The 27,144-nt window shown below is 42.6% G+C and overlaps 1 protein-coding gene across 7 annotated transcripts; it reads right to left on the bottom strand.

The window, feature by feature from the left end:
- Nucleotides 1-254: 254 nt before the first annotated feature.
- On the bottom strand, nucleotides 255-25,184 carry LOC311135446 (NACHT, LRR and PYD domains-containing protein 12-like; the record flags this gene model as incomplete). Of its 7 annotated transcripts, XR_014613763.1 has the most annotated exons (20): nucleotides 25,016-25,183; nucleotides 24,859-24,906; nucleotides 14,835-15,080; nucleotides 14,300-14,350; nucleotides 12,382-14,173; nucleotides 12,036-12,209; nucleotides 11,726-11,899; nucleotides 11,471-11,644; nucleotides 10,708-10,884; nucleotides 10,390-10,563; nucleotides 9,868-10,041; nucleotides 9,570-9,737; nucleotides 9,310-9,483; nucleotides 9,017-9,190; nucleotides 8,682-8,855; nucleotides 8,401-8,571; nucleotides 8,065-8,204; nucleotides 1,829-1,949; nucleotides 658-805; nucleotides 255-541 (listed from the first exon to the last, which is right to left on the bottom strand). XR_014613763.1 is itself a non-coding variant. In XM_084169403.1 (17 exons), the coding sequence occupies exons 2-17, from the start codon at nucleotides 24,890-24,892 to the stop codon at nucleotides 8,117-8,119; spliced, it is 4,119 nt and encodes a 1,372-aa protein (XP_084025529.1). In that variant the 5' UTR covers nucleotides 24,893-24,906; nucleotides 25,016-25,183. The 7 variants fall into 7 exon arrangements, 3 of the variants coding, with proteins under 3 accessions (XP_084025529.1, XP_084025531.1, XP_084025530.1); XR_014613762.1 differs by having other exon boundaries at nucleotides 658-1,949; XR_014613764.1 differs by having other exon boundaries at nucleotides 658-1,933.
- Nucleotides 25,185-27,144: the final 1,960 nt, after the last annotated feature.

Here is a 27,144-nt window from a genome sequence, read left to right as displayed (position 1 = left end):
TTGCAATTTATCTGATCACTCTTCATAACATTCTGGAGTATATGCAAATTGCCATCATAAAAACTGAGGCAGCAGACTTTGTGAAAATTGAATTGTGTAATTCTCAAAACTTTTCACCACGACTGTAAATCACTCATACTCTGATTGTCTACACAGTCAGTACACTACATCAGTCACATACAATATTGTCACAGTGATGAAACTCAATGGGATTCCTCCCTTTTGTCTTCCCATAACAGACAGTAAACGGTTGCCATGGTGTTACCGTACAGTGTATTTCAAATCAAATCAAATGTTATTGGTCACACACACGTGTTTAGCAGATGTTATTGCGGGTGCAGCGAAATGCTTGTGCTTCTAGCTCTGACAGTGCAGTAATATCTAACAAGTAATATCTAACATGCTCCCGGTCCAAGGGTTCCGTGACAGACAGCCAACCAGTGTTCCTCTCGATCTTGAATCGGCCAACTGGAGGCTGGTCTGCCCCCTGGCCTGTGATCTTATAAAGCATCTTCACTGCGTTATCATTACTGGACCTGATCTGAACAACACAGGAAACATGAAGCAGTCAATAATACGTTGAGGAGGTACCTGTGTGTGTATGTGTGTATGTGCGTGTGTGTGAGTGTGTGTGTTTGTACAGTAACAGACACATACCTGTACTATAGGACTGGGGAAGGGGCTCCTGACATTCTCGGCTACATTGATTGGAGGGATGACCCAATCCCTCTTCCTCCTTCCTCCTCCTCTGGTTCGCACGGGATTGTGGGAACTCTAGCACAGGGACAGCTGGGAAGGGCTCACCCTGAGAGATGATGTTTGTGTACATATCTCATTAAGCAGTAATGTATCTATAAACTGGGGAAAATATTATCTGCAACAGCACCACGCCTAGCATGTCAGGTGACAACAAGACACCACATACACATAAACATTTTACTAACATAAAAATTCCCACCTGAACTGGACCAGGCAATCAGCCCACCATTGCATGGTGATGGGCGGCAGGTGGTTAAGCACATTGGACCAGTAACTGAAAGGTTGCTGGTACGAATCCCTGAGCCAACTAAGTGAAAAATCTGTCTGTGCCATTGAACAAGACACTTAACCCTAATTGCTCCTGTAAGTCATCTGGATAAGAGCGTCTGCTAAATGACCTAAATGTAAATGTGATGATGATCACCATGATGACAACCCTCAGGGTTAAAGGAATTTATTGACCCCAGAAGGTAGACCATGAAGTGTCTGGGTTTGTACCCCAGTCTCAAATCTCTGTGAACTCTGACCTCCCCATCTGACACCACCTTGAAGTGGACATCTGAGGAGCTGAACTCCATGGCCTTCACAGCCAGAAAGATCCACTGTAAAACATAGAGTAAAGCAGAGTAGTGGATAGCTGAGGGATACGACTATGCCATGGTGGACTACTCAGACCTTGACATGAGATGATGACTGAGTAGGCTTTATCGTTGATGAGGACTTCTGAATTGAAATAGATATATTTGAATAATCCCTTCCCTCCTTCCATTTTTATCTGTTAAATGAGGACGAAGTTCCTCTCAATGGTCTAGCAGACCTGTTAGACCATAAACATGATTTCCACCAATGAGGCAGTATATCCATAACATTCAAACCCTGAACTCATTCAAACACCACCACTCATGTTCGTTTCACTCTTACCATGTGCATTCTCTGTGTGATTAAAATAATGGCTTTGAGTTCTATCAAGTCTACTTCTGTGAAGTTGAAATACTATTTTATAAAAGTTATGATTGGTTATTCTTATTGTAGTGTCTGTAGTGGATGCCACTGCTTGTTTCGATGTTACCTTTGCCCAGAGCTCTGTCTCTGTGGAGGTGTCTCTTGTCCACTCTAAAGATGAAGCACTTTGAACTGAAACCGGCCCGACATGGTTTGTCGTTTTCACCCAGACCTGGGGGGATGATTACCTAAAATGGTGACAGTAGCATAGGCACATCCAGTACATTTAACAGGTGCAAAGTGTCTGAAATATTATGTGACAAGAGAGAAGAATACCTGCACACTTATCAGAACATTCTGCCCATATAAGACTCAGTGGTTGAAACTTGACTAAAATATAAACATTACACGTTTAGCAACATCAAAACTAGGAACCACAACAAGTGATAAGTGGGCTGGTATGGATTTAGGAACATCTAGTTTTATAAGCACAACTCCACACCAGCTACATTTATGAAAAAAGCTTATTAGATCAACAGTGACTTGTAAGTGATTACCCTGGCCTTAACTGCAACAAGAAGAGGGTTAACCCAAACTGTGATGTCACAAATCGCAACATTTAATTTTTGCATTAGTTACCCTTTTAGTCTCAAAGTGTCCTAGCGGATAACATTGATAATGTTTATAAATGCTGATAGTGTAAATGCCAAGGTAACATAAAGTTCCTGTAGTGCAGAAAGTATAACGCTGTCCTCGTTCTGCTCTATGTGTACCTGCTCCAAGGAAAAACTCATCTCTGGACATTCTCACATACTGTAGAGTTAACCATTAACTACCATGTGTGTTGGAGCCACAAAGACAGTCTGTTTGTGCCAGCAGATTTGTCCAACATTAGGATACTTCCTACTAGTTATCTCACTGTTGAAACATAGCAATGTTCAATCACAGAAGCAATCAATCAATCAGATTCCAAACTCTCCACCATGGCCAAGACCAAAGAGCTCTCCAAGGATGTCAGGGACAAGATTGTAGACCTACACAAGGCTGGAATGGGCTACAAGACCATCGCCAAGCAGCTTGGTGAGAGGTGACAACAGTAGGTGTGATTATTCGGAAATGGAAGAAACACAAAAGAACTGTCGATCTCCCTCAGCCTGGGGCTCCATGCAAGATCTCACCTCATGGAGTTGCAATGATCATGAGAACGGTGAGGAATCAGCCCAGAACAACACGGGAGGATCTTGTCAATGATCTCAAGGCAGCTGGGACCATAGTCACCAAGAAAACAATTGGTAACGCACTAAGCCGTGAAGGACTGAAATCCTGCAAGTTCCGCCTGCTCAAGAAAGCACATATACAGGGCCGTCTGAAGTTAGCCAATGAACATCTGATTGATTCAGAGGAGAACTGAGTGAAAGTGTTGTGGTCAGATGAGACCAAAATCGAGCTCTTTGGCATCAACTCAACACGCTGTGTTTGGAGGAGAAGGAATGCTGCCTAAAACCCCAAGAACACCATCCCCACCGTCAAACATGGAGGTGTAAACATTGTGCTTTGGGGGTGTTTTTCTGCTAAGGGGACAGGACAACTTCACCGCATCAAAGGGACGATGGACAGGGCCATGTACCGTCAAATCTTGGGTGAGAACCTCCTTCCCTCAGCCAGGGCATTGAAAATGGGTCGTGGATGGGTATTCCAGCATGACAATGACCCAAAACACACGGCCAAGGCAACAAAGGAGTGGCTCAAGAAGAAGCACATTAAGGTCCTGGAGTGGCCTAGCCAGTCTCCAGACCTTAATCCCATAGATCATCTGTGGAGGGAGCTGAAGGTTCGAGTTGCCAAACGTTAGCCTCGAAACCTTAATGACTTGGAGAAGATCTGCAAAGAGGAGTGGGACAAAATCTCTCCTGAGATGTGTGCAAACCTGGTGGCCAACTACAAGAAACGTCTGACCTCTGTGATTGCCAACAAGGGTTTTGCCACCAAGTACTAAGTCATGTTTTGCAGAGGGGTCAAATACTTATTTCCCTCATTAAAATGCAAATCAATTTATAACATTTTTGACATGCGTTTTTCTGGATTTTGTTGTTGTTTTTCTGTCTCTCACTGTTCAAATATACCTACCATTAAAATTATAGACTGATCATGTCTTTGTCAGTGGGCAAACGTTCAAAATCAGCAGGGGATCAAATACTTTTTTCCCTCACTGTATATATATATAAATATATATATACAGTGGGGAAAAAAGTATTTAGTCAGCCACCAATTGTGCAAGTTCTCCCAATTAAAAAGATGAGAGAGGCCTGTAATTTTCATCATAGGTACATGTCAACTATGACAGACAAAATTAGATTTTTTTTCTCCAGAAAATCACATTGTAGGATTTTTAATGAATTTATTTGCAAATTATGGTGGAAAATAAGTATTTGGTCAATAAGTTTCTCAATACTTTGTTATATACCCTTTGTTGGCAATGACACAGGTCAAACGTTTTCTGTAAGTCTTCACAAGGTTTTCACACACTGTTGATGGTATTTTGGCCCATTCCTCCATGCAGATCTCCTCTAGAGCAGTGATGTTTTGGGGCTGTTGCTGGGCAACACAGACTTTCAACTCCCTCCAAAGATTTTCTATGGGGTTGAGATCTGGAGACTGGCTAGGCCACTCCTGGACCATGAAATGCTTCTTACGAAGCCACTCCTTCGTTGCCCGGGCAGTGTGTTTGGGATCATTGTCATGCTGAAAGACCCAGCCACGTTTCATCTTCAATGCCCTTGCTGATGGAAGGAGGTTTTCACTCAAAATCTCACGATACATGGCCCCATTCATTCTTTCCTTTACACGGATCAGTCGTCCTGATCCCTTTGCAGAAAAACAGCCCCAAAGCATGATGTTTCCACCCCCATGCTTCACAGTAGGTATGGTGTTCTTTGGATGCAACTCAGCATTCTTTGTCCTCCAAACGTGACGAGTTGAGTTTTTACCAAAAAGTTATATTTTTGTTTCATCTGACCATATGACATTCTCCCAATCCTCTTCTGGATCATCCAAATGCACTCTAGCAAACTTCAGACGGGCCTGGACATGTACTGGCTTAAGCAGGGGGACACGTCTGGCATTGCAGGATTTGAGTCCCTGGCGGCGTAGTGTGTTACTGATGGTAGGCTTTGTTACTTTGGTCCCAGCTCTCTGCAGGTCATTCACTAGGTCCCCCCGTGTGGTTCTGGGATTTTTGCTCACCGTTCTTGTGATCATTTTGACCCCACGGGGTGAGATTATCAGTGGTCTTGTATGTCTTCCATTTCCTAATAATTGCTCCCACAGTTGATTTCTTCAAACCAAGCTGCTTACCTATTGCAGATTCAGTCTTCCCAGCCTGGTGCAGGTCTACAATTTTGTTTCTGGTGTCCTTTGACAGCTCTTTGGTTTTGGCCATAGTGGAGTTTGGAGTGTGACTGTTTGAGGTTGTGGACAGGTGTCTTTTATACTGATAACAAGTTTATATATACAGTGGGGAGAACAAGTATTTGATACACTGCCGATTTTGCAGGTTTTTCTACTTACAAAGTATGTAGAGGTCTGTAATTTTTATCATAGGTACACTTCAACTGTGAGAGATCCAGAAAATCACATTGTATGATTTTTAAGTAATTAATTTGCATTTTATTGCATGACATAAGTATTTGATCACCTACCAACCAGTAAGAATTCCAGCTCTCACATACCTGTTAGTTTTTTTTTAAGAAGCCCTCCTGTTCTCCACTCATTACCTGTATTAACTGCACCTGTTTGAACTCGTTACCTGTATAAAAGACACCTGTCCACACACTCAATCAAACAGACTCCAACCTCTCTACAATGGCCAAGACCAGAGAGCTGTGTAAGGACATCAGGGATAAAACTGTAGACTTGCACAAGGCTGGGATGGGCTACAGGACAATAGGCAAGCAGCTTGGTGAGAAGGCAACAACTGTTGGCGCAATTATTAGAAAATGGAAGAAGTTCAAGATGACGGTCAATCACCCTCGGTCTGGGGCTCCATGCAAGATCTCACCTCGTGGGGCATCAATGATCATGAGGAAGGTGAGGGATCAGCCCATAACTACAAGGCAGGACCTGGTCAATGACCTGAAGAGAGCTGGGACCACAGTCTCAAAGAAAACCATTAGTAACACACTACACTGTCATGGATTAAAATCCTGCAGCGCACGCAAGGTCCCCCTGCTCAAGCCAGCGCATGTCCAGGCTCGTCTGAAGTTTGCCAATGACCAACTGGATGATCCAGAGGAGGAATGGGAGAAGGTCATGTGGTCTGATGAGACAAAAATAGAGCTTTTTGGTCTAAACTCCACTCGCCGTGTTTGGAGGAAGAAGAAGAATGAGTACAACCCCAAGAACACCATCCCAACCGTGAAGCATTGATGTGGAAACATCATTCTTTGGGGATGCTTTTCTGCAAAGGGGACAGGACGACTGCACCGTATTGAGGGGAGGATGGATGGGGCCATGTATCGCGAGATCTTGGCCAACAACCTCCTTCCCTCAGTAAGAGCATTGAAGATGGGTCGTGGCTGGGTCTTCCAGCATGACAACGACCCGAAACACACAGCCAGGGCAACTAAGGAGTGGCTCCGTAAGAAGCATCTCAAGGTCCTGGAGTGGCCTAGCCAGTCTCCAAACCTGAACCCAATAGAAAATCTTTGGAGGGAGCTGAAAGTCCGTATTGCCCAGCGACAGCCCCGAAACCTGAAGGATCTGGAGAAGGTCTGTATGGAGGAGTGAGCCCAAATCCCTGCTGCAGTGTGTGCAAACCTGGTCAAGACCTACAGGAAACGTATGATCTCTGTAATTGCAAACAAAGGTTTCTGTACCAAATATTACGTTCTGCTTTTCTGATGTATCAAATACTTATGTCATGCAATAAAATGCAAATTAATTACTTAAAAATCATACAATGTGATTTTCTGGATTTTTGTTTTAGATTCCATCTCTCACAGTTGAAGTGTACCTATGATAAAATTACAGACGTCTACATGCTTTGTAAGTAGGAAAACCTGCAAGTTCGGCAGTGTATCAAATACTTGTTCTCCCCACTGTATATATATATATATATATATAAAAAGGGATGTAACCCAAACAAAGAGTGAGGTGTAACCTCTACACAATACACGGGATGAGACCTGTTAACAACAAGAGCACAATACACGGTACTCACGAGACCAACGGACATGGGACAATTATTGACAAGGACAATGGGGAACAGAGGGCACATATATACACATACTAATCAGGGGGAATGGGAACCAGGTGTTCGTAATGAGACAAGACAGTCCGGGGTTGGTGGTAATGAACCAGATAAGTGACGCCTAGAAGGCCGTTGACGTAGACATCCGGAGCTGGTGAACGGAATGAGCAGCAGTACTGGGGGGATCCGTGACAATGCATGACATTTGTTCTGTAGGTGTTGAGCGTCTTAATGGAATAATCCACCCAAAACCACTAATTCCTATGATTTACAGTGTTCAATAATACTAATATGTGAGAACAATATATTTTGTGAAGAGATGTTTCATTTTGTCGTTAAGACAGCTAGATGTGTTCTAGACAAGTATGCCCATATCATCTATTAGCTGATTTGGCGATCTGTAGTGTAGGTAATTGTTATAAAAGCGTTATGAAATGTGATGTTATTCCCCATCTCCAGTGACGAGAACCGTTACAACACGATTTACTGATTTCACAGACAAACCACTTAGAAGTTAAATCATGGTGAAAATAGTTATTTTATCCACTTGTGGTGGATATTTAACACCAGGGACACCTGAAGTCAATCTTAAATGAATCATTCTTTATTAACAGCAAGCTGGAGAGGTTACAACAAACTTAATGCGCAGGGTAGAAGTCTGTCATAAGCTCTCACGGGTCAGTCCCTTCAGTTCTCCATTATACGCTGCTGCACAAACAAGTTTCACAAACATGACCAAGGAGAAACATATTATCTATTCAGGCTGAGTCTCAAGGTCAAGGAGAGAGGCCTTTATCCTGTCAAAGCACTTTCCTGGGCGTTGAGCCAATAGCTCAAGATGTCAATCTAGTTCCGCTTCTTCTGTCGCCCCCCACCCTGTGACTAAACCACAAGCACATTTCAACTTGATAACAGAAAACAACAACTCTCATTGTCAGACAATTTACAGAACATGCGAACCTTAAGAAAGAACACAGAGAGCATATAAAATGATCCACTACACTCATAGAACATAGACGATCACCAAATTGACAGGTGTTTCATACATTTCATTTCTGGAGTGGATTATCCCTTTAAGAATGATAAAGAATAATACAAATAACTTTTGATCTCACTTTTTTTGTAGTGAGTTTCATGTTTCGCTGCATCTGATGTTTCACTTTTGGTCTACACATCACATGTTTTTAGTGCAGTGGTTTCAGGAAAAAGTTTATTGTTGATAAATGGGGACCTTACTTCCAAGAGTGTGACCAATCTGAAAGGATTTTGCAGAACAATAATAATGAGTTATACATATACAGGAGAACAAACAGCAATATTTGCTTTCAGTCACCCTGCATTATTAATGATTCAGAATTATTTGTATTGACAGACAAAAATATACCTTGAACGAAATGTGTGATCATGTTGACACTATACCACAATTATTGAATTGCTTTTCAAACACTCACCCCACTTTCTCTAGTTGACAGTGTGGATCCTTCTGCAGTGCTTTGAGCATGGCTTTTCCACGCCCATACGTGTTATGGTCCAGATCCAGCTCTCTCAGGTTTAAGGGGTTAGAGCTTATAGCTGAGGCCAGAGAAACACAGCCATCCTTGTTGAACTTACAGTTTACCAGCCTGTAGGAAGATAATCAAATTATTTAATTTCAGATCAATCATTCATGTATAAAACCTTTCAGTATAAAGCCCACATCTGCATTGACTAAGGCTAAGCCATGTGAACATACTTCAGCTTCTCCAGTTTGCACTGTGGTTTCTTCAGTCCAGCAGAGAGCAGCTTTACTCCTGGATCAAGTAGGTTATTGTTACTCAGGTTGAGGTTTCTCAGATTACAGGAGTTTGAGCTGAGAGCAGTGGCCAGAGCTGCACAGCAATTATAGGTGAGTTTGCAGTTATCCAGGCTGGAGAGACAAACAAAAAACCTTTGAACTCAGGATGCAAACTGTAGTATGACAAGAATGCCTTCCTATAATACATATATAACCATGTCTGTTAAGCTTAACTAAATCAAACCCACAATAATAGTTGTGATTGTAATGGCATAAAAGCTTGTCATAATCACTTCAAAATATCCAGTTTGCAACAGGGAACTTCCAGCACAGCAAAGAGCAGATTCATTCCAGAGTCTCCAGGGGAATTTAAACTCAGGTCCAGCTCTCTCAGGTGAGAGGGATTTGACCTCAGAGCTGTGGCCAGAGAAGCACAGCCTTCTTCCGCCATACCACAGCCACTGAGCCTGCAGAGGATGAAAGTAATTCACTCAACCATTTCTAGGATGAACAAAAATTCAATAAAAATAACCTTAAAAAAAATAAGAAAATAATCTGTAAAAGTAGTTACATTCCATTTCCCTACCTCAGGATCATCAGTTTACAATGTGGATTGCCCAATCCTGCAGACAGCATCTTTACTCCCAAATTCTCCAGATTATTGTGACTCAGGTTCAGCTCTCTCAGACTTGAGGAGGTTGAGCTGAGAGCTGCTGCCAGTGCCTCACAGCATTCCCAACTCAGTTCACAACAAAACAGGCTGGTAAAAATGTCAACAGATCATGAGAAACAGAATTTCCTCTTAACCACAGTAATTCGTTAAACACAGCCAATTATAAAACTCACCTCAGTTTCTCCAGTTTACAGCATGGATCCTCCAGTCCAGCAGAGAGCAGCTTCACTCCTGAATCTCCTAGGTTATTCCTGGTCAGGTCCAGCTCTCTTAGGTGTGAGGGGTTTGATTTCAGGGCTGAAGCCAGAGAAACAAAGCTTTCCCCTGCACAGTATGCAAGCCTGCAGAGAAAAAGCGAATCAAATGGTATAACTAAAACACCTAGTTAAGAGCAACAGACATTCATTTTGACTCTCAAATGTAATAATTAATTATATGAATGAAGTATTGTTGTAAGTTATATAACTGTACCTCAGTGTCTCGAGTTCACAGTGTGGGTCCTCCAGTAAAGTAGAAAGTATCTTCACTCCTGAGTCTCCGAGGGCATTTTTACTCAGGTCCAGCTCTCTCAGGTGTGAGGGGTTTGACCTCAGAGGGGAAGCCAGAAAAGCCCAGCCTTCATTTGTCATACCACAATCACAGAGCCTGCAGAAAATGAAAGTAATTCACTCAACCATTTCTGAGGATGAACTGAAATTTAATTAAAAGGTTGTGAAAATAAAAAATAAGACAAGAGCTGAAGCTACAGATGTAGAATCTTAATTTGAGCCAGTTTGCTACAGCAGGAAAATAATTATCAGCAACAAAAGAGTGATTAAGATCCTACATCTGTAGGGAACAGCAACCAACCTCCATGACACTACAAAATGACAGCCTGATCAAATGAAGGGAAGAGGCCTTCACTCCATCTTGATACCAGTTGGAACAATAACTTTTGCTCAAATTCAAAAATCCCTTCCCTGTTTAGTTACACATTGTTACAAAAAGACTGACCTCAATTTCAATAGTTCACAACCTGGATGCTCCAGTGCAGCAGAGAGCAGTATTGCTCCTGCATCTCCTGCTTTATTGCTGCTCAGGTCCAGCTGTTTCAGGTGTGAGGGGTTGGACTTTAGAGCACAGGCAAGGGAAGAAAAGCCTTCCTCTGTGACTCCACAGGCTTCAAGCCTGCAGATAAGAGAGGAATATGTTTTCTGTTTCAGCTGAACCTGAACAATTTATTGAGTGTCAACCATCAGTGTCTCAACTATCTGAAACCCAGAGGGTGTCTCCAGGAACAACATTAAAAAACTGTTCTATATCAACACTTGCCTCAGTGTCTCCAGTTTACAAAGCAGATTCCCCAGTGCAGCAGAAAGATAGGCCAATCCTGAATCCTGTAGGTTATGATTGGAGGTCAAGTCCAGTTCCCTCAGGTGTGAGGGGTTTGAGCCCATAGCTGAACCCAGAAAAGAAAAGTCCTGCTCTGTGACTTGACAGTCTAACAGCCTGCAGAGAAGCAGAAAATAGTTTCAATGTTTCAGTTTTACACAACACGTCTTCCACAGTGAAGTTCATGGTGTTTAACAGAGACTTATTTTTAATATTGTCACAGTGTGGCAATATGTTTTTTTTTAAGGCCATGTACAGAAATTAATAAGTTATAATTATTGAAAAGGATTGAAATAAAGAGAACATCTAAGAGTGTCTCAATCATTCTGCATTGTAAAATATAATGTTCTATCATTACAAGATAATTGATGCAATACAAATCATTAAAAAGGTGCATTATGCAGAAATCGCTCTCTGCCATTTCCTGGTTACTAAAATTAGAATATTGCGAACCGCAGTGAAATATCTTTTCCATAACCAAAAATACTGTATTTTCAACTGGTGTACAAAACCGAAAGTAAAAGATGCAAAAAACGAAATGTAAAAACAGGAAGCATAGAAATAGAACACATAGAACAGATCTACCGCTTCTTAGACTTGCTTTCAATTACAATTACAGATCTATACCTCACATTTCTATGTGAATTTGGTAGGGTCGCCCAAAAAGTTACATATTGCAGCTTTAAATAATTACAATCATCACCTCAGGGTTTCTAGTTTACAATTGATGCTCCTCAGTCCAGCAGAGAGCAGCTCCAGACCCATATTGTGCAGGTCATTCTTACTCAGATCCAACTCTCTCAGACTTGAGGAGTTTGAGCGTAGAGCTGAGGCCAGGGCTTCACAACATGTTCCAGTTAAGCTGCAATTAACCAGACTAAAAAAGAACGTCATTGCTGTATATTTAATCAAATACCAGAGTTAACAACATAACCATGTTGAGTGGAGAGATGCTCACCTCAGTGTCTCCAGTTTACAGTGTGGAACCTCTAGTGCAGCACAGAGCTGCTTCACTCCTGAATCTCCTGGGTTATTGTAGCTCAGATCCAGCTCTTTCAGGTGTGCGGGGTTTGACATCAGAGCTGAAGCCAGAGAAGCACAGCCTTCCTCTTGGACTTTACAGCCTGACAGCCTGCAGAGAAGTAGGAAAGGGTTTCACTCTTTCAGGATACAAAACCACAACTGAGAAGCTTCACAACAAATAATAGATTGGAGATAGATGTGTTACCTTCATCACAATAATATAATGTAATAGTTATAATACTCACTTCAGTGTTTCCAATTTACAGAGTGGATTCCCTAGTCCAACACAGAGCAGTTCAACCCTTGTATCAGTCAGGCGATTGTGACTCAGATCCAGCTTTCTCATACTTGAGGTACTCGAGCTGAAAGCTAAGGCCAGCTTCTCACAATATCTCCAAGTGATATTGCAAGAATTCAACCTTGGGGAAATAAGAAACATTTGAATATCCCGCTCAAAGTGTTTTAGTCCAGTGCTTCTCAAACGTTGGTCTGTAGACCAGCACAAGTTTGTATGTTTTGAATCTGAATCTGAGATGGGTTTACCTGTCACTAATTTAATTTTTATGGGAAGGAGAGAGAGGGAGAACTTACAGAGTTGTTTTAGAGGCTTTCATCACTGGCATCATCCTCAGAACACCTTCATCTGATCTGACAAATTTCTTCAGATCAAACACATCCAGCTCCTCGTCTGAGGACAGCATAACAAAGGCCATAGCTGACCAATGAGAATATGTGAGTTCGACCTTCGAATCACCTCCTGACTTCAAGTAGATTTGGACTTCCTCCACCAGAGAATGGTCGTCCAACTCATTCAGACAGTGAAACAGGTTGATGCACCTCTCTGGAGAGGGATTTTTCCTGATCCTGTCCTTAATGAAGTCGACTGTGCCCTTCTTGCTCTGTGAGCTCCCTCCTGTCTTTGTCAGTAGGCCTCGAAGGAATGTCTGGTTGGACGCCAGTGAGAGGCCGAGAAGGAAGCGGAGGAACAGGTCCAGGTGTCCACTCTCACTCTTTAAGGCCTTATCCACTGCACTCTTGTAGATGTTGTCTGGAAGATTTTCTTCATACAAGACGATTCCAGTCGAGTTGGATGGTAGCTGTGGTGTTATAACATCTTCATTGTTGTTTTCAAATGAGAGAAACACAAACAAAGCAGCAATGAACTCCTGAAGGCTCAGATGAACAAAGCTGTAGACCACCTCCTGGTACACACACTCTTCTCTTAAGATCTGTGTGAACACTCCTGAGCACAAAGAAGCTTCTCTGACATCAATGCCAAACTCTTTCAGATCTTTCTCATAGAAAATCAGGTTGCCTTTTTCAAGCTGTTCAAAAGCCAGTTTTCCAAGTTTCATTATGGTCTCTTTATCCCAGTGGAGATCTGTGTCAGGGTCTTCGTGATACTTCTGCATTGTCTGTTTTATGTGAAAGATCAGAAACTGTAAGAACATTTGTGTCAGATTCTTGGGTAAGTCTCCACTTTCTGCTTTACTCAACAGTTTCTCTAGAACAGTGGCTGAAATCCAACAGAACACTGGTATGTGGCACATGATGTGGAGGCTCCTTGATGACTGTAGATGTGTGATAATTTTTTCTGCCAGTTTCTCATTACTGACCGTCTTCTTGAAGTATTTCTCCTTCTGTTCATCCCTAAACCCTCGTACCTCCGTCACCTGGTCAACACACTCAGGTGGGATCCGATTGGATGCTGCTGGTCGGGAAGTTATCCAGAGAAGTGCAGAAGGAAGCAGTTTCCTCTTGATGAGGTTTGTCAGCAGTGCATCCACTGTGGTTGACTTTGTGACATCACGGCAGATCACATTTGTCTTGAAATTCAGAGGAAGTTGACACTCATCCAACCCATCAAAGATAAACAAAACTTTGATTTTTTTCAAGTTTGAAAGTCCAGATTCATTGATTTCTTCAAAGAATTCATGAAGTAGCTCAGTCAAACTAAGTGTCTTTTCCTTCATCAAATTCAGCTCCCGAAAAGGAATTGGAAATATGAACTGTATATCCTGATTGGCTTCTCCATCAACCCAGTCCAGAATGAATTTCTGCACTGAGACAGTCTTTCCAATGCCAGCGATTCCCTTTGTGAGCACAGTTCTGATAGTCATGTCCTGTCCAGGTAACGGCTTAAAAATGTCGTTGTATTTGATTGCTATCTCTTGTGTCACTGGTCTCCTTAATACCGCCTCAATTTGCATCACCTCATGTTCTTTGTTGACCTCTCCACTTCCACCCTCTGTGATGTAGAGCTCTGTGTATATCTTGTTTAGGAGTGTAGGACGTCCTTGTATTGCTATTCCAGGAAATATTCTTTCAAATGTTCTCTTCAGGTAAGATTTCAGTTCTGTTTGGCACACTTCAATATTCTCATCTGAAAAATATTGGTGAATAATGCAAAACATTCTTCAGTTGCATAACATTTTTAACACAGGACAGGATTTTTATCTCGTAGGAAGTCAGTCAATCAAGTGTTGATGATCCCACAGCCATCATGTACCTTTGCCTTTAGAATTCAGAGTTGTGCTGGCATGGACTGCGGAGGGTTGACCTGGGATGATGGAGCAACAGAACATTAATAGCAACCAATGCCTTCTTATCAATGCATTTATTTGTTGGTGTGGATGTAGAGAGACTCAGCATAGTTTACCATTACCTGTAGCATTTTTATTGATGCATAATCAACTGATCCTTGCATATGTTAACCATTTAGCCTAAACAGCAGCAATGACATTGCATCAGGGCTGAGCTGTGATTGTGGTACTGGCTTTGGTTTAATTTATGGGACAGTGAAAAATAGCAAATGTGTAGAAAGCCAAGATATCCCAACTTTATACGTTGTTTCTTCAGCACAAAGGCTGCATTTACACAGGCAGCCCAATTCTGATATTCTTTCCACTAATTAGTCTTTTGACCAATCACATCAGATCTTTTTCAGAGCTGATCTGATTGGTTAAATGACCAATTAGTGGAAAGAATATCAGAATTGGGCTGCCTGTGTAAACACAGCTAAAGAGGGAGAGAGATGATCTTACCTAGATCTTGGACTAGATGAGGTTGTTGTTCCAGTAGAATCCTGAAAAAGGCTGATTTCACCTTTACCCCTCCGTTCAAGGCCTCATACAGTAGTCGCATCTGTTGCTGGCTGGTGCTGGCAGCACGGATATTAGAGTACATCTCCTTGTGTATCATGCCCCTCTGTAGCAGGATATCTGCTATATTCATCACTGTAGTAACCCTCTGAATGAGGTCAGCCATGTGCAGATCCACAAACTGGGCATCTGGGTGTGATGTTAGAAAAGAGAGAGGCAAAGTTGTCAAGCCAATCTTACAGACATGCTCTCTGTGAATCTGCTCCTAAGTAGGTAGGACTAGGAGGAATGCTTTGAAGATTTTAATATCACATTTCACAAATATGACTTTACAAACATCTGTCAAAGTCTCTGTGATAGTACTGTGGCATAATTCTTGCCAGGTTATTGCAATGTTAATCTTTAAGGACAATCAGTGCTTTGATTTTGCACAAAACATGGTAGCATATAACTGTATTTACAGTACATGTACCAACGGTTCTTATAACTAAGTCAAGGTAGTTCATATAGGCTTTTTACAATTGGAATCGCTGTCACATTGTGGGCAAAACAAGTAAAAAGTTGGGCAGAGCCATGCATGAGCTAGCAATATCCTATTGGTGCATTGTATTTGCATATTAATCCTAGGAAATGCCAACTCTCTGAAGTGCTGGTGTCCAATAACTTGAAATCACCCTTGCATCTTTCTAAACAACAATTATTTGAAAGTTTGGCAATAAGTCAAGTCTACAAAACTCAGCGTACTCTGTTGGTAACACATTCTAGTTTTGAGAACAGAATACTGTGTACATACAGTGGCTTGCCAAGTATTCACCCCCCTTGGCATTTTTCCTATTTTGTTGCCTTACAACCTGGAATTAAAATGGATTTTTTGGGGGTTTGTATCATTTGACTTACACAACATGCCTACCACTTTGAAGATGCAAATTTTTTGGGGGGGTGTAACAAACAAGAAATAAGACAAAAAAAACAGAAAACTTGAGCGTGCATAACTATTCACCCTCCCAAAGTCAATACTTTGTAGAGCCACCTTTTGCAGCAATTACAGCTGCAAGTCTCTTGGGGTATGTCTCTATAAGCTTGGCACATCTAGCCACTGGGATTTCTGCCCATTCTTCAAGGCAAAACTGCTCCAGCTCCATCAAGTTGGATGGGTTCCGCTGGTATACAGCAATCTTTAAGTCATACCACAGATTCTCAATTGGATTGAGGTATGGGCTTTGATTAGGCCATTCTAAGACATTTAAATGTTTTTCCTTAAACCACTCGAAGGTTGCTTTAGCAGTATGCTTAGGGTCATTGTCCTGCTGGAAGGTGAACCTCCGTCCCAGTCTCAAATCTCTGGAAGACTGAAACAGGTTTCCCTCAAGAATTTCCCTGTATTTAACGCCATCCATCATTTCTTCAATTCTGACCAGTTTCCCAGTACCTGCCAATGAAAAACATCCCCACAGCATGATGCTGCCACCACCATGCTTCACTGTGGGGATGGTGTTCTTGGGATGATGAGAGGTGTTGGGTTTGCGCCAGACATAGCGTTTTCCTTGATGGCCAAAAAGCTCAATTTTTGTCTCATCTGACCAGAGTACCTTCTTCCATATGTTTGGGGAGTCTCCCACATGCCTTTTGGCGAACACCAAACGTGTTTGCTTATTATTTTCTTTAAGCAATGGCTTTTTCTGGCCACTCTTCCGTAAAGCCCAGCTCTGTGGAGTGTACGGCTTAAAGTGGTCCTATGGACAGATACTCCAATCTCCGCTGTGGAGCTTTGCAGCTCCTTCAGGGTTATCTTTGGTCTCTTTGTTGCCTCTCTGATTAATGCCCTCCTTGCCTGGTCTGTGAGTTTTGGTGGGTGTCACTCTCTTGGCAGGTTTGTTGTGGTGCCATATTCTTTCAATGTTTTAATAATGGATTTAATGGTGCTCCTTGAGATGTTCAAAGGTTCTGATATTTATTTATAACCCAACCCTGATCTGTACTTCTCCACAACTTTGTCCCTGACCTGTTTGGAGAGCTCCTTGGTCTTCATGGTGCCGCTTGCTTGGTGGTGCTTAGTGATGTTGCAGACTCTGGGGTATTTCAGAACAGGTGTATATATACTGAGATCATGTGACACTTAGATTGCACACAGGTGGACTTTATTTAACAAATTACAGTGAGGGAAAAAGTATTTCATCCCCTTCTGATTTTGTACGTTTGCCCACTGATAAAGAAATGATCAGTCTATAATTTTAAATGGTAGGTTTATTTGAACAGTGAGAGACAGAATAACAACAGAAAAATCCAGAAAAACGCATGTCAAAAATGTTATGAATTGATTTGCATTTGAATGAGGAAAAAAAGAATTTGACCCCTCTGCAAAACATGACTTAGTACTTGGTGGCAAAACCCTTGTTGGCAATCACAGAGGTCAGACGTTTCTTGTAGTTGGCCACCAGGTTTGCACACATCTCAGGAGGGATTTTGTCCCACTCCTCTTTGCAGATCTTTTTTCAAGTCATTAAGGTCTCCAGGCTGACGTTTGGCATCTCAAACCTTCAGCTCCCTCCACAGATTTTCTATGGGATTAAGGTCTGGAGACTGGCTAGGCCACTCCAGGACCTTAATGTGCTTCTTCTTGAGCCACTCCTTTGTTGCCTTAGCCATGTATTTTGGGTCATTGTCATGCTGGAATACCCATCCACGACCCATTTTCAATGCCCTGGCTGAGGGAAGGAGGTTCTCAACGAAGATTTGATGGTACATGGCGCCGTCCATAGTCCCTTTGATGCGGTGAAGTTGTCCTGTCCCCTTAGCAGAAAAACACCCCCAAAGCATAATGTTTACACTGTTTGATGGTGGGGATGGTGTTCTTGGGGTCATAGGCAGCATTCCTCCTCCTCCAAACACGGCGAGTTGAGTTGATGCCAAAGAGCTCCATTTTGGTCTCATCTGACCACAACACTTTCACCCAGTTCTCCTCTGATCATTCAGATGTTGATTGGCAAACTTCAGACGGGCATGTTTATGTGCTTTCTTGAGCAGGGGGACCTTGCGGGCGCTGCAGGATTTCAGTCCTTCACGGCTTAGTGTGTTACCAATAGTTTTCTTGGTGACTATGGTCCCAGCTGCCTTGAGATCATTGACAAGATCCTCCTGTGTAGTTCTGGGCTGATTCTTCACCGTTCTCATGATCATTGCAACTCCACGAGGTGAGATCTTGCATGAAGCCCCAGGCCGAGGGAGATTGACAGCTCTTTTGTGTTTCTTCCATTTGTGAATAATCACACCAACTGTTGTCACCTTCTCACCAAGCTGCTTGGCGATGGTCTTGTAGCCCATTCCAGCCTTGTGTAGGTCTACAATCCTGTCCCTGACATCCTTGGAGAGCTCTTTGGTCTTGGCCATGGTGGAGAGTTTGGAATCTGATTGATTGATTGATCTGTGGACAGATGTCTTTTATACAGGTAACAAACTGAGATTAGGAGCACTCCCTTTAAGAGTGTGCTCCTAATCTCAGCTCGTTACCTGTATAAAAGACACCTGGGAGCCAGAAATCTTTCTGATTGAGAGGGGGTCAAATACTTATTTCCCTCATTAAAATGCAAATCAATTTATAACATTTTTGACATGCGTTTTTCTGGATTTTTTTGTTGTTATTCTGTCTCTCACTGTTCAAATAAACCTACCATTAAAATTATAGACTGATCATTTCTTTGTCAGTGGGCAAACATACAAAATCAGCAAGGGATCAAATACTTTTTTCCCTCACTGTATGTTCCTTCTGAAGATAATTGGTTGCACCAGATCTTATTTAGGGGCTTCATAGTAAAGGGGTTGAATACATACACACGCACCACTTTTCCGTTATTAATTTTTTGAATTTTTTGAAACAAGTAATTTTTTTCATTTCACTTCACCAATTTGGACTAATTTGTGTATGTCCATTACATGAAATCCAAATAAAAATCCATTTAAATTACAGGTTGTAATGCAACAAAATAGGAAAAATGCCAAGGGGGATGAATACTTTTGTAAGGCACTGCACTGTGTATGAGAAAATAAGCAGAACATCGCCCTAGTTTTATCTTGCTGCATCTTCTCCCTCTGCCTTGCCACTGGACTCCCTCTCTTTATATGGTAAACAGAGGAAGCCCCAAGCGGAAGTGACAGCTTTTTCTCGTTTTGACCAATCTGTGATTCCCCTATACCAAAGATGATCTATATTGGAGTGAGACTAACTAAATCAATGGAGGTCCCCTGTCAGGTAATTTGACCATGATTACAACATTTTGATAGCTGACTGTTAGACTAATTCACCAATCAAAAATGTTTAGCTGACATGGGCTAATTGAGTGACTATCACTCTAACAAGAGAAACACTGCTGATGCACAACCAAATTTCAACTTTGCTACTACTATTCTAACTTGCAACAGTAAGTTGAGACCCCGACTGAGTTCCTACAAAAATAAATAAAATAAATATGCCTTCAAAAGGGGGGCCCGCGGGCTGCCAGTTGCCCATCCCTGGCCTAAACATTACGAAACGTATATTAGATCAAATAAGCCTCACGTAATTCGACTCTCTCGTAGACCTCCATACAAAAGAAGGCTTTTCTCACGCGGACAGACTTTGTGCGTAAATCCTCTCGCTTCAACTCTTCCTCTCTGCCTATATTATTCTTAGAAACATTTTATATACCCATACAAATACTTGGCGCCGACGAAGATGGCGGCCTCGCCACTAGCTCTTAGGAAACTTTGTGGTATTTTTTTTTTTATGTATTTTTTAAAACATTATTACCTCAGAAAATGTATCATTTCATACAGCCGGGAAAAACTATTGGATATCAGAGCGGCGTTAACTCACCAGAACTACCAGCAATATGACCAGGAATACGACTTTCCCGAAGCAGATCCTTTGTTCGCTCTCCCCAAGGTAATTGAACTGATTCCAGAGGCCGACCCAAAACATCGCCAGCGGAGGAGAGGCACTCGGAGCGGCCTGCTGGTTCGACTTAGGATGCACGCACACCACCCACTACTTCCGAGTATATTACTCGCAAATGTTCAGTCTTTGGATAACAAAGTTGACATCATGGCCTGTAACATACTTTGTTTCACGGAAACATGGCTCTCTCGGGATATTCTGTCGAAATCGGTCCAACCAGATGGGTTCTCAGTTCATCGCGCAGACAGAAATAAATGTCTCTCCGGGAAGCAGAAGGGCAGAGTGTCACGATCGTTGGAGGAAGTGGACCAATGCGCAGCGTGATAAGTGAACATACTTCTTTATTTAGAGTACCACAACGAACAAAACGATACGTGAAGTCCTTAGTAACAGACACAAACCATACACGGAACAAGATCCCACAAACACTGTGGCAAAACAGGCTGCCTAAGTATGGTTCCCAATCAGAGACAACAATCAACAGCTGATTCACGTTGCCTCTGATTGAGAACCACACCGGCCAACATAGAAAACACATCAGCTAGATAATGTCATAGATAAAATCATAGAAACTACACACCCTGGCTCAACATAACAGAGTCCCAGAGCCAGGGCGTGACACAGAGGTGTGTGTTTCATGATTAACGACTCATGGTGTAATTGTAGTAACATACAGGAACTCAAGTCCTTTTGTTCACCCGACCTAGAATACCTCACAATCAAATGCCGACCGTATTATCCTCAGTTATAGCCACAGCCGTTTATATCCCCCCTCAAGCCGATACCACGACGGCCCTCAAAGACCTTCACTGGACTTTATTCAAACTGGAAACCACATATCCTGAGGCTGCATTTATTGTAGCTGGGGATTTTAACAAAGCAAATTTGAGGACTAGGCTGCCGAAGTTCTATCAACATATCGACTGTTGTACTGATGGGAATTTTTCAGTGGACTATAGTGGGATCTTTTCAGACTCAGTAAACTATAGGGCTGTTATGGCTGTTTCTTCTTTTTTCATCTGACCTGTCTTCGGGTCAAATTCCTCGCTCCTCCCTAATCCACGGCTGCCTACCTTATCAGTGACTGAAACCAGACTGTTGCCCTTTGCCTCTCTCCTCAGGCATAGTCCTGGAACGGAGCCAGGGTTGAACAGAGTTCAGACTAAACATGGTTGATCACAGCATGAGGGGCGTTTACACTGGGTGATACAGAGGAAGGAGGCTTGTATATGTTTGAGAGATTGATTATGGACCTGCTATGTTTTAAGCCATGTGTTACGGATACAGGTATCCTGTATGTGTATTTGTGTTTTTCCTCTTCATCTGCCCTAATCACAGGTGTCCCTTTTGTTCCTGATTGGAGGTTGTTGGTGTGTCCCGCCTGTCAGTCATCAGTTCATCTGCTGATTGCTGAGGTGGACCAATCAGTGGACACTCCTTCTGATTGCACCAACTGTTTCTGGTTTTCATTACCCAATCACATCACACATCCCCTGGTTTAAAAACCCAGTCAGTTGTGTTTCTCACCAAGACACTTTTTGTTGCTTTCTCACACATTAGGCTACACAGATACAAACTTCTTGTCACAGACCTTTTTGGTAGACAGACTACCTTTGTTCCTTCATACACCACATATTCATAGCCCATACATCTCACTTTGTCCTGTGGTGTCTTGTTTGCTATTGTCTAGTCACTCGTTTGCTGTTTAGTCCCTATTTTACCTATGTTGTTTGTTTGTGCCTGGGAAAAGGGGATTTTTAGCAAGTCGCCCTTGGGCATACACTACCCGTAGGACAACTTTGTCTAAAAACACTAGTTAGACCTGAGAGGACCACCCCTGTATTTTTGTATAGTTAGTAGCAAGCTAAGCGGTTCTTGAGGCAGGCAGGATCAGTTTAGGGGTTTTTGAATTTATTATTTAATTCCTTGGGTCCAGCTCAGCCCCTTTTCCCCAAACCGTTTACCGTGTGTTTAAAATAAACTTTTTGTGTTTGACGATAGGATTGGTTGTCTGTGTATTTTGTTCTCACTGTTCCTTTTCACTATTCTAATTCGCATGAGTTATGTTACGGGCCTCTTTACCATCCACTCTAGACTTTTAAAGCCACGGGGTTCGTAACACCATGTTTAAGTATCGATTGATAGGTTTGGGAATAAATTAGGGGATCAGAACGGAGCCAAGAAAGGGCTCTGGTATTTTTGCATGACAGGGCTTGGTCCCACCACTATTGTTTCCAGACGTGGAACTAGAAGGGAGGGAAGTCAGATACCGCCATTGAGGAAGTGGGCAGCGCGGTCAAGAGGTGAAAACTGGAGACAGTGGTGGAGGAACCAAAGAGGGAGGGTTTAAGCTAAAAAGTATGTAAAATGACTATATAAACTGAGAGGTGGAAAGTTAGATGCTCTGCAGACCACCTCAGACTTTATTGCACAAGCAATAGAGCCATCTTAATTCTACAAAAACTCTGAAAATACTTTGTTTGATAATTTTCTACAACAGTACTCGCGCGGCTAAAACACTCGACCATTGCTATTCAAACTTCTGGGATGCTTACAAGGCCCTCCACCACCCTCCTTTCGGTAAATCTGACCACGACTCCATTTTGCTCCTCCCTTCCTAAAGGTCAGAAACTCAAACAGGAAGTACCCGTGCTAAGGACTATTCAACGCTGGTCTGACCAATCGGAATCCACACTTCAAGATTGTTTTGATCACGCGGACTGGGATATGTTCCGGGTAGCTTGCAAAAATAATTTTGACGAATACACTGAAACGGTGACTGAGTTCATCAGGACGTGTATAGGAGATGTTGTGCACACTGTGACTATTAAAACCTACCCTGACCAGAAACCGTGGATAGATGGCAGCATTTGCGCAAAACTGAAAGCACGAACCACTGCATTTAACCATGGCAAGGTGACTGGGTATATGGCAGAATACAAACAGTGTAGCTATTCACTCCGCAAGGCAATCAAACAGGCAAAACGTTAGTACAGAGACAAAGTGGAGTCCCAATTCAACGGCTCAGACCCAAGACATATATGGCAGGGTCTACAGACAATCATGGACTACAAAAGGAAAACCAGCCATGTCGCCGACATCGACGTCTTGCTTCCAGACAAGCTAAACACCTTCTTCACCTGCTTTGAAGATAACACAGTGCCACCGACGTGGCCCACTACCAATGACTGCGGGCTCTCCTTCTCCGTGGCTCACGTGAGTAAGACATTTAAGCGTGTTAACCCTCGCAAGGCTGCCGGCTCAGACGACATCCCTAGCCGCGTCCTCAGAGCATGCGAAGACCAACTGGCTGGTGTGTTTACGGATATATTCAATCTCTCCCTCTCCCAGTCTGCTGTCTCCACATGCTTCAAGATGGCCACCATTGTTCCTGTACCCAAGAAAGCAAAGGTAACTGAACGAAATGACTATCGCCCCATAGCACTCACCTCTGTCACCTCTAGTCAAGGATCACATCACCTCTACCTTACCTGTCACCCTAGACCCACTTCAATTTGCTCACCGCCCCAATAGATCCACAGACGATGCAATCGCCATCACACTGCACACTGCCCTATCCCATCTGGACAAGAGGAATACCTATGTAAGAATGCTGTTCATTGACTATAGCTCAGCATACAACACCGTAGTACCCTCCAAGGTCATCATTAAGCTTGAGGCCCTGGGTCTGAACTCCGCCCTGTGCAACTAGGTCCTGGACTTCCTGACGGGCCGGCCCAGGTGGTGAAGGTAGGAAACAACACCTCCACTTCGCTGATCCTCAACACTGGGGCCCCACAAGGGTGCGTGCTCAGCCCACTCCTGTACTCCCTGTTCACCAATGACTGCGTGGCCAAGCATGCCTCCAACTCAATCATCAAGTTTGCAGGCGACAAAACAGTAGTAGGCTTGATTACCAACAATGACGAGACAGACTACAGGGAGGAGGTGAGGGCTCTGGGAGTGTGTTGCCAGGATAATAACCTCTCACTCAACATCAAAACAAAACAAAGGAGATGATCGTGGATGTCAGGAAACAGCAAAGGGTGCACCCTCCATCCACATCGACAGAACCACGGTGGAGAAGATGGAAAGCTTCCAGTTCCTTGGTGTACACATCACTGACAGACTGAAATGGTCCACCCAAACAGACAGTTTGGTGAAGAAGGCGCAACAGAGCCTATTCAACCTCAGGAGGCTGAAGAAATTTGTATTGGCACCTAAAACCCTCACAAACGTTTACAGATACACAATTGAGAGCATCCTGTCGGGCTGTATCGCCGCCTGGTACAGCAACTGCATCGCCCGCAACCGCAGGGCTCTCCAGAGGGTGGTGCGGTCTGCCCAACGCATTACCAGGGACAAACTACCCGCCCTCCAGGACACCTACAGCACCCGATGTCACAAGAAGGCCAAAAATATAATCAAGGACATCAACCACCCGAGCCACTGCCTGTTCACCCCACTATCATTCAGAAGGTGAGGTCAGTACATGTGCATCAAAGCTGGGACAGAGAGACTGAAAAACAGCTTCTATCTCAAGGCCATCAGACTGTTAAATAGCCATCACTAGCACATTAGAGGCTGCTGCCTATAGACATCGACTAGAAATCACTGGCCACTTTAAGAAATGGAACACTAGTCACTTTAATAATGTTTACATATCTTGCATTACTCATCTCATATGTATATACTGTATTCTATAATATTCTACTGTATCTTAGTCCATGCCGCTCTGTCATTGCTCGTCCATATGTGTATATATTCTTAATTCCATTCCTTACTTAGATTTGTGTGTATTGGGTATATGTTGTGAAATTGTTCGATATTACTTGTTAGATATTACTGCACTGTCGGAGCTAGAAGCACAAGCATTTTGCTACACCCGCAATAACATCTGCTAAACACGTGTATGTGACAAATAAAATTTGATTTGATTTTAATATTATGATCAACGTTATTCTATCCTTTGCCATATAAAAATAGTTCAATATAATTTGTGAACTGAAAGTTGATCACAAAGACAATGTCACGTACCATCATCTGAACTCATGGCTGCAGACTCAGCCATGCTTGTAGTTTAACCTGGGGACAGTTTGAGAGAGAAAGACAGAGAGAAAGAGAGAGTTTTACATTGTGTAAACATAGGAAACTGGCCAAAAGCCTTCAGTGTTAAATTAGCCTAATTCCTTACCTTAACTGGATGTGAGATTTGAAAGCTTTATCATGTCAGTCTATGGATATCTCCTCAAAACTAAAACTGTTAAGCCATGAACAGTAAATTGCCTGTTAGTATATCAACCCATGATGATGGCTGCAGTAGAGTTTCTGCTTCTCCTGTCCTTTATTCTTCTTGGCTTGTCACTCCCTGGTTTGCAGTTCAGATACAGTGTGTGTTTAGTGAGATAAAGGCTGAGTGCCAAAAGCAGACGTCAGCCAACCAGTTTTGAAACATAACAGGAGATGACGTTAAACAGTTTTTTTCCTACCCTATTTTGGACATGACATCACTGTCAGTGTCTGCACACACAGGTTTCTGGTGCAAAGTTCAAGAATGTTAGGTTTTGAAAGAAGCCTCGTTTATATGTAGGCCGTCATTGTAAATATGAATTTGTTCTTAGCTGACTTGCCTAGTTAAATAAAGGTTCAATTAAAACAAATAAACAATATACCTGGTGCCCTTTCTGATTGTGCCCTACATTGTAGCCGTTGCATCTACACATGGCAGTAGAGCGTCTGCTAAATGACTAAAAAATAAAATAAATAAAATAAATGTCTGTATTGTGACCAGTTATTCTGGTCTCTCCCTATATGCAAATTATTTGACTGATATTATTTATAAATAATATGTTTCTATCTAGGTGCATTATGCAGAAATCTGTCTGCCATTTCCTGGTTGCTAAAATTCTAATAGATTGCCTAATTTCAGTTCATGTGACAAATCAAGCTTCAAGTTCCTTGGCGTACACATCACTGACAAACTGAAATGGTCCACCCACGCAGACAGTGTGGTGAAGAAGGCGCAACAGAGCCTCTTCAACCTCAGGAGGCTGAAGAAATTTGTCTTGGCACCTAAAACCCTCACAAACTTTTACAGATGCCCAATTGAGAGCATCCTGTCGGGCTGTATCACCGCCTGGTACGGCAACTGCACCGCCGCAACTGCAGGGCTCTCCAGAGGGTGGTGCGGTCTGCCGAACGCATTACCGGGGGCAAACTACCCGCCCTCCAAGACACCTACAGCACCCGATGTCACAGGAAGGCTAAAAATATCATAAAGGACATCAACCACTCGAGCCACTGCCTGTTCACCCCGCTATCATCCAGAAGGCGAGGTCAGTACAGGTACATCAAAGCTGGGACCGAGAGAAAGAAAAACAGTTTCTATCTCAAGGCCATCAGACTGTTAAATAGGTATCACTAGCACATTAGAGGCTGCTGCTGCCTATTGAAATCACTGGCCACTTTAAGAAATGGAACACTAGTCACTTTAATAATGTTAACATATCTTGCACTACTCATCTCATATGTATATACTGTATTCTATTCTATGATATCCTACTGTATCTTAGTCCATGTCACTCTATCATTGCTTGTCCATGTATACAGTGAGGGAAAAAAGTATTTGATCACCTGCTGATTTTGTACGTTTGCCCACTGACAAAGACATGATCAGTCTATAATTTTAATGGCAGGTTTATTTGAACAGTGAGAGACAGAATAACAACAACAAAATCCAGAAAAACGCATGTCAAAAATGTTATAAATTGATTTGCATTTTAATGAGGGAAATAAGTATTTGACCCTGTAGTGTCTGAGGGATTATGACTTTGGTAATGTTTTCAAAGTGGAACCTGAGAGGATGTTTATTCAGTTTTAGGGGGAGCAGTTTTAGAGGGACACCCCATAGAACAGAGGAAGTCTGTTGAGTGGAGACAGGTGATTGGTCAGTATGGAAAACCACCCATATCCTGGTAAAGATTATAAGTACTGAGTTGAGACAAAGAAGATCAGAACAGACATATTATTTTGGGACACTGTTCTCCAGATGCTGCAGACGTCTGTAAACTTATGCTGAAATCTTGTGATATAAATAAAACTTATAATCAAAGTACAGTATAAGCGGACTCCTTGGTTTCACAGCATAATTAGCAACGTTTACTCGACACAACAAAATGGCGACGAGTGATTGGGGCGGTCTGCGTCTCTCCTGTGTTACATTCATGAGCAGCGAAGTGACTCCCGCTCAAGACGCCGGCTCATAAGGTGAGATTTCTCACAATCTTGTGTGCGGTTTGGTTCGCTTGGTTATGGGTGTGTGCG

Source organism: Coregonus lavaretus, assembly GCF_964263955.1.
Source record: "Coregonus lavaretus genome assembly, chromosome: 9".
Classification (NCBI taxonomy): domain Eukaryota; kingdom Metazoa; phylum Chordata; class Actinopteri; order Salmoniformes; family Salmonidae; genus Coregonus; species Coregonus lavaretus.
The sequence above is the reverse complement of the archived record's forward strand: the minus strand, read 5'-3'. Positions and strand labels throughout refer to the sequence as shown.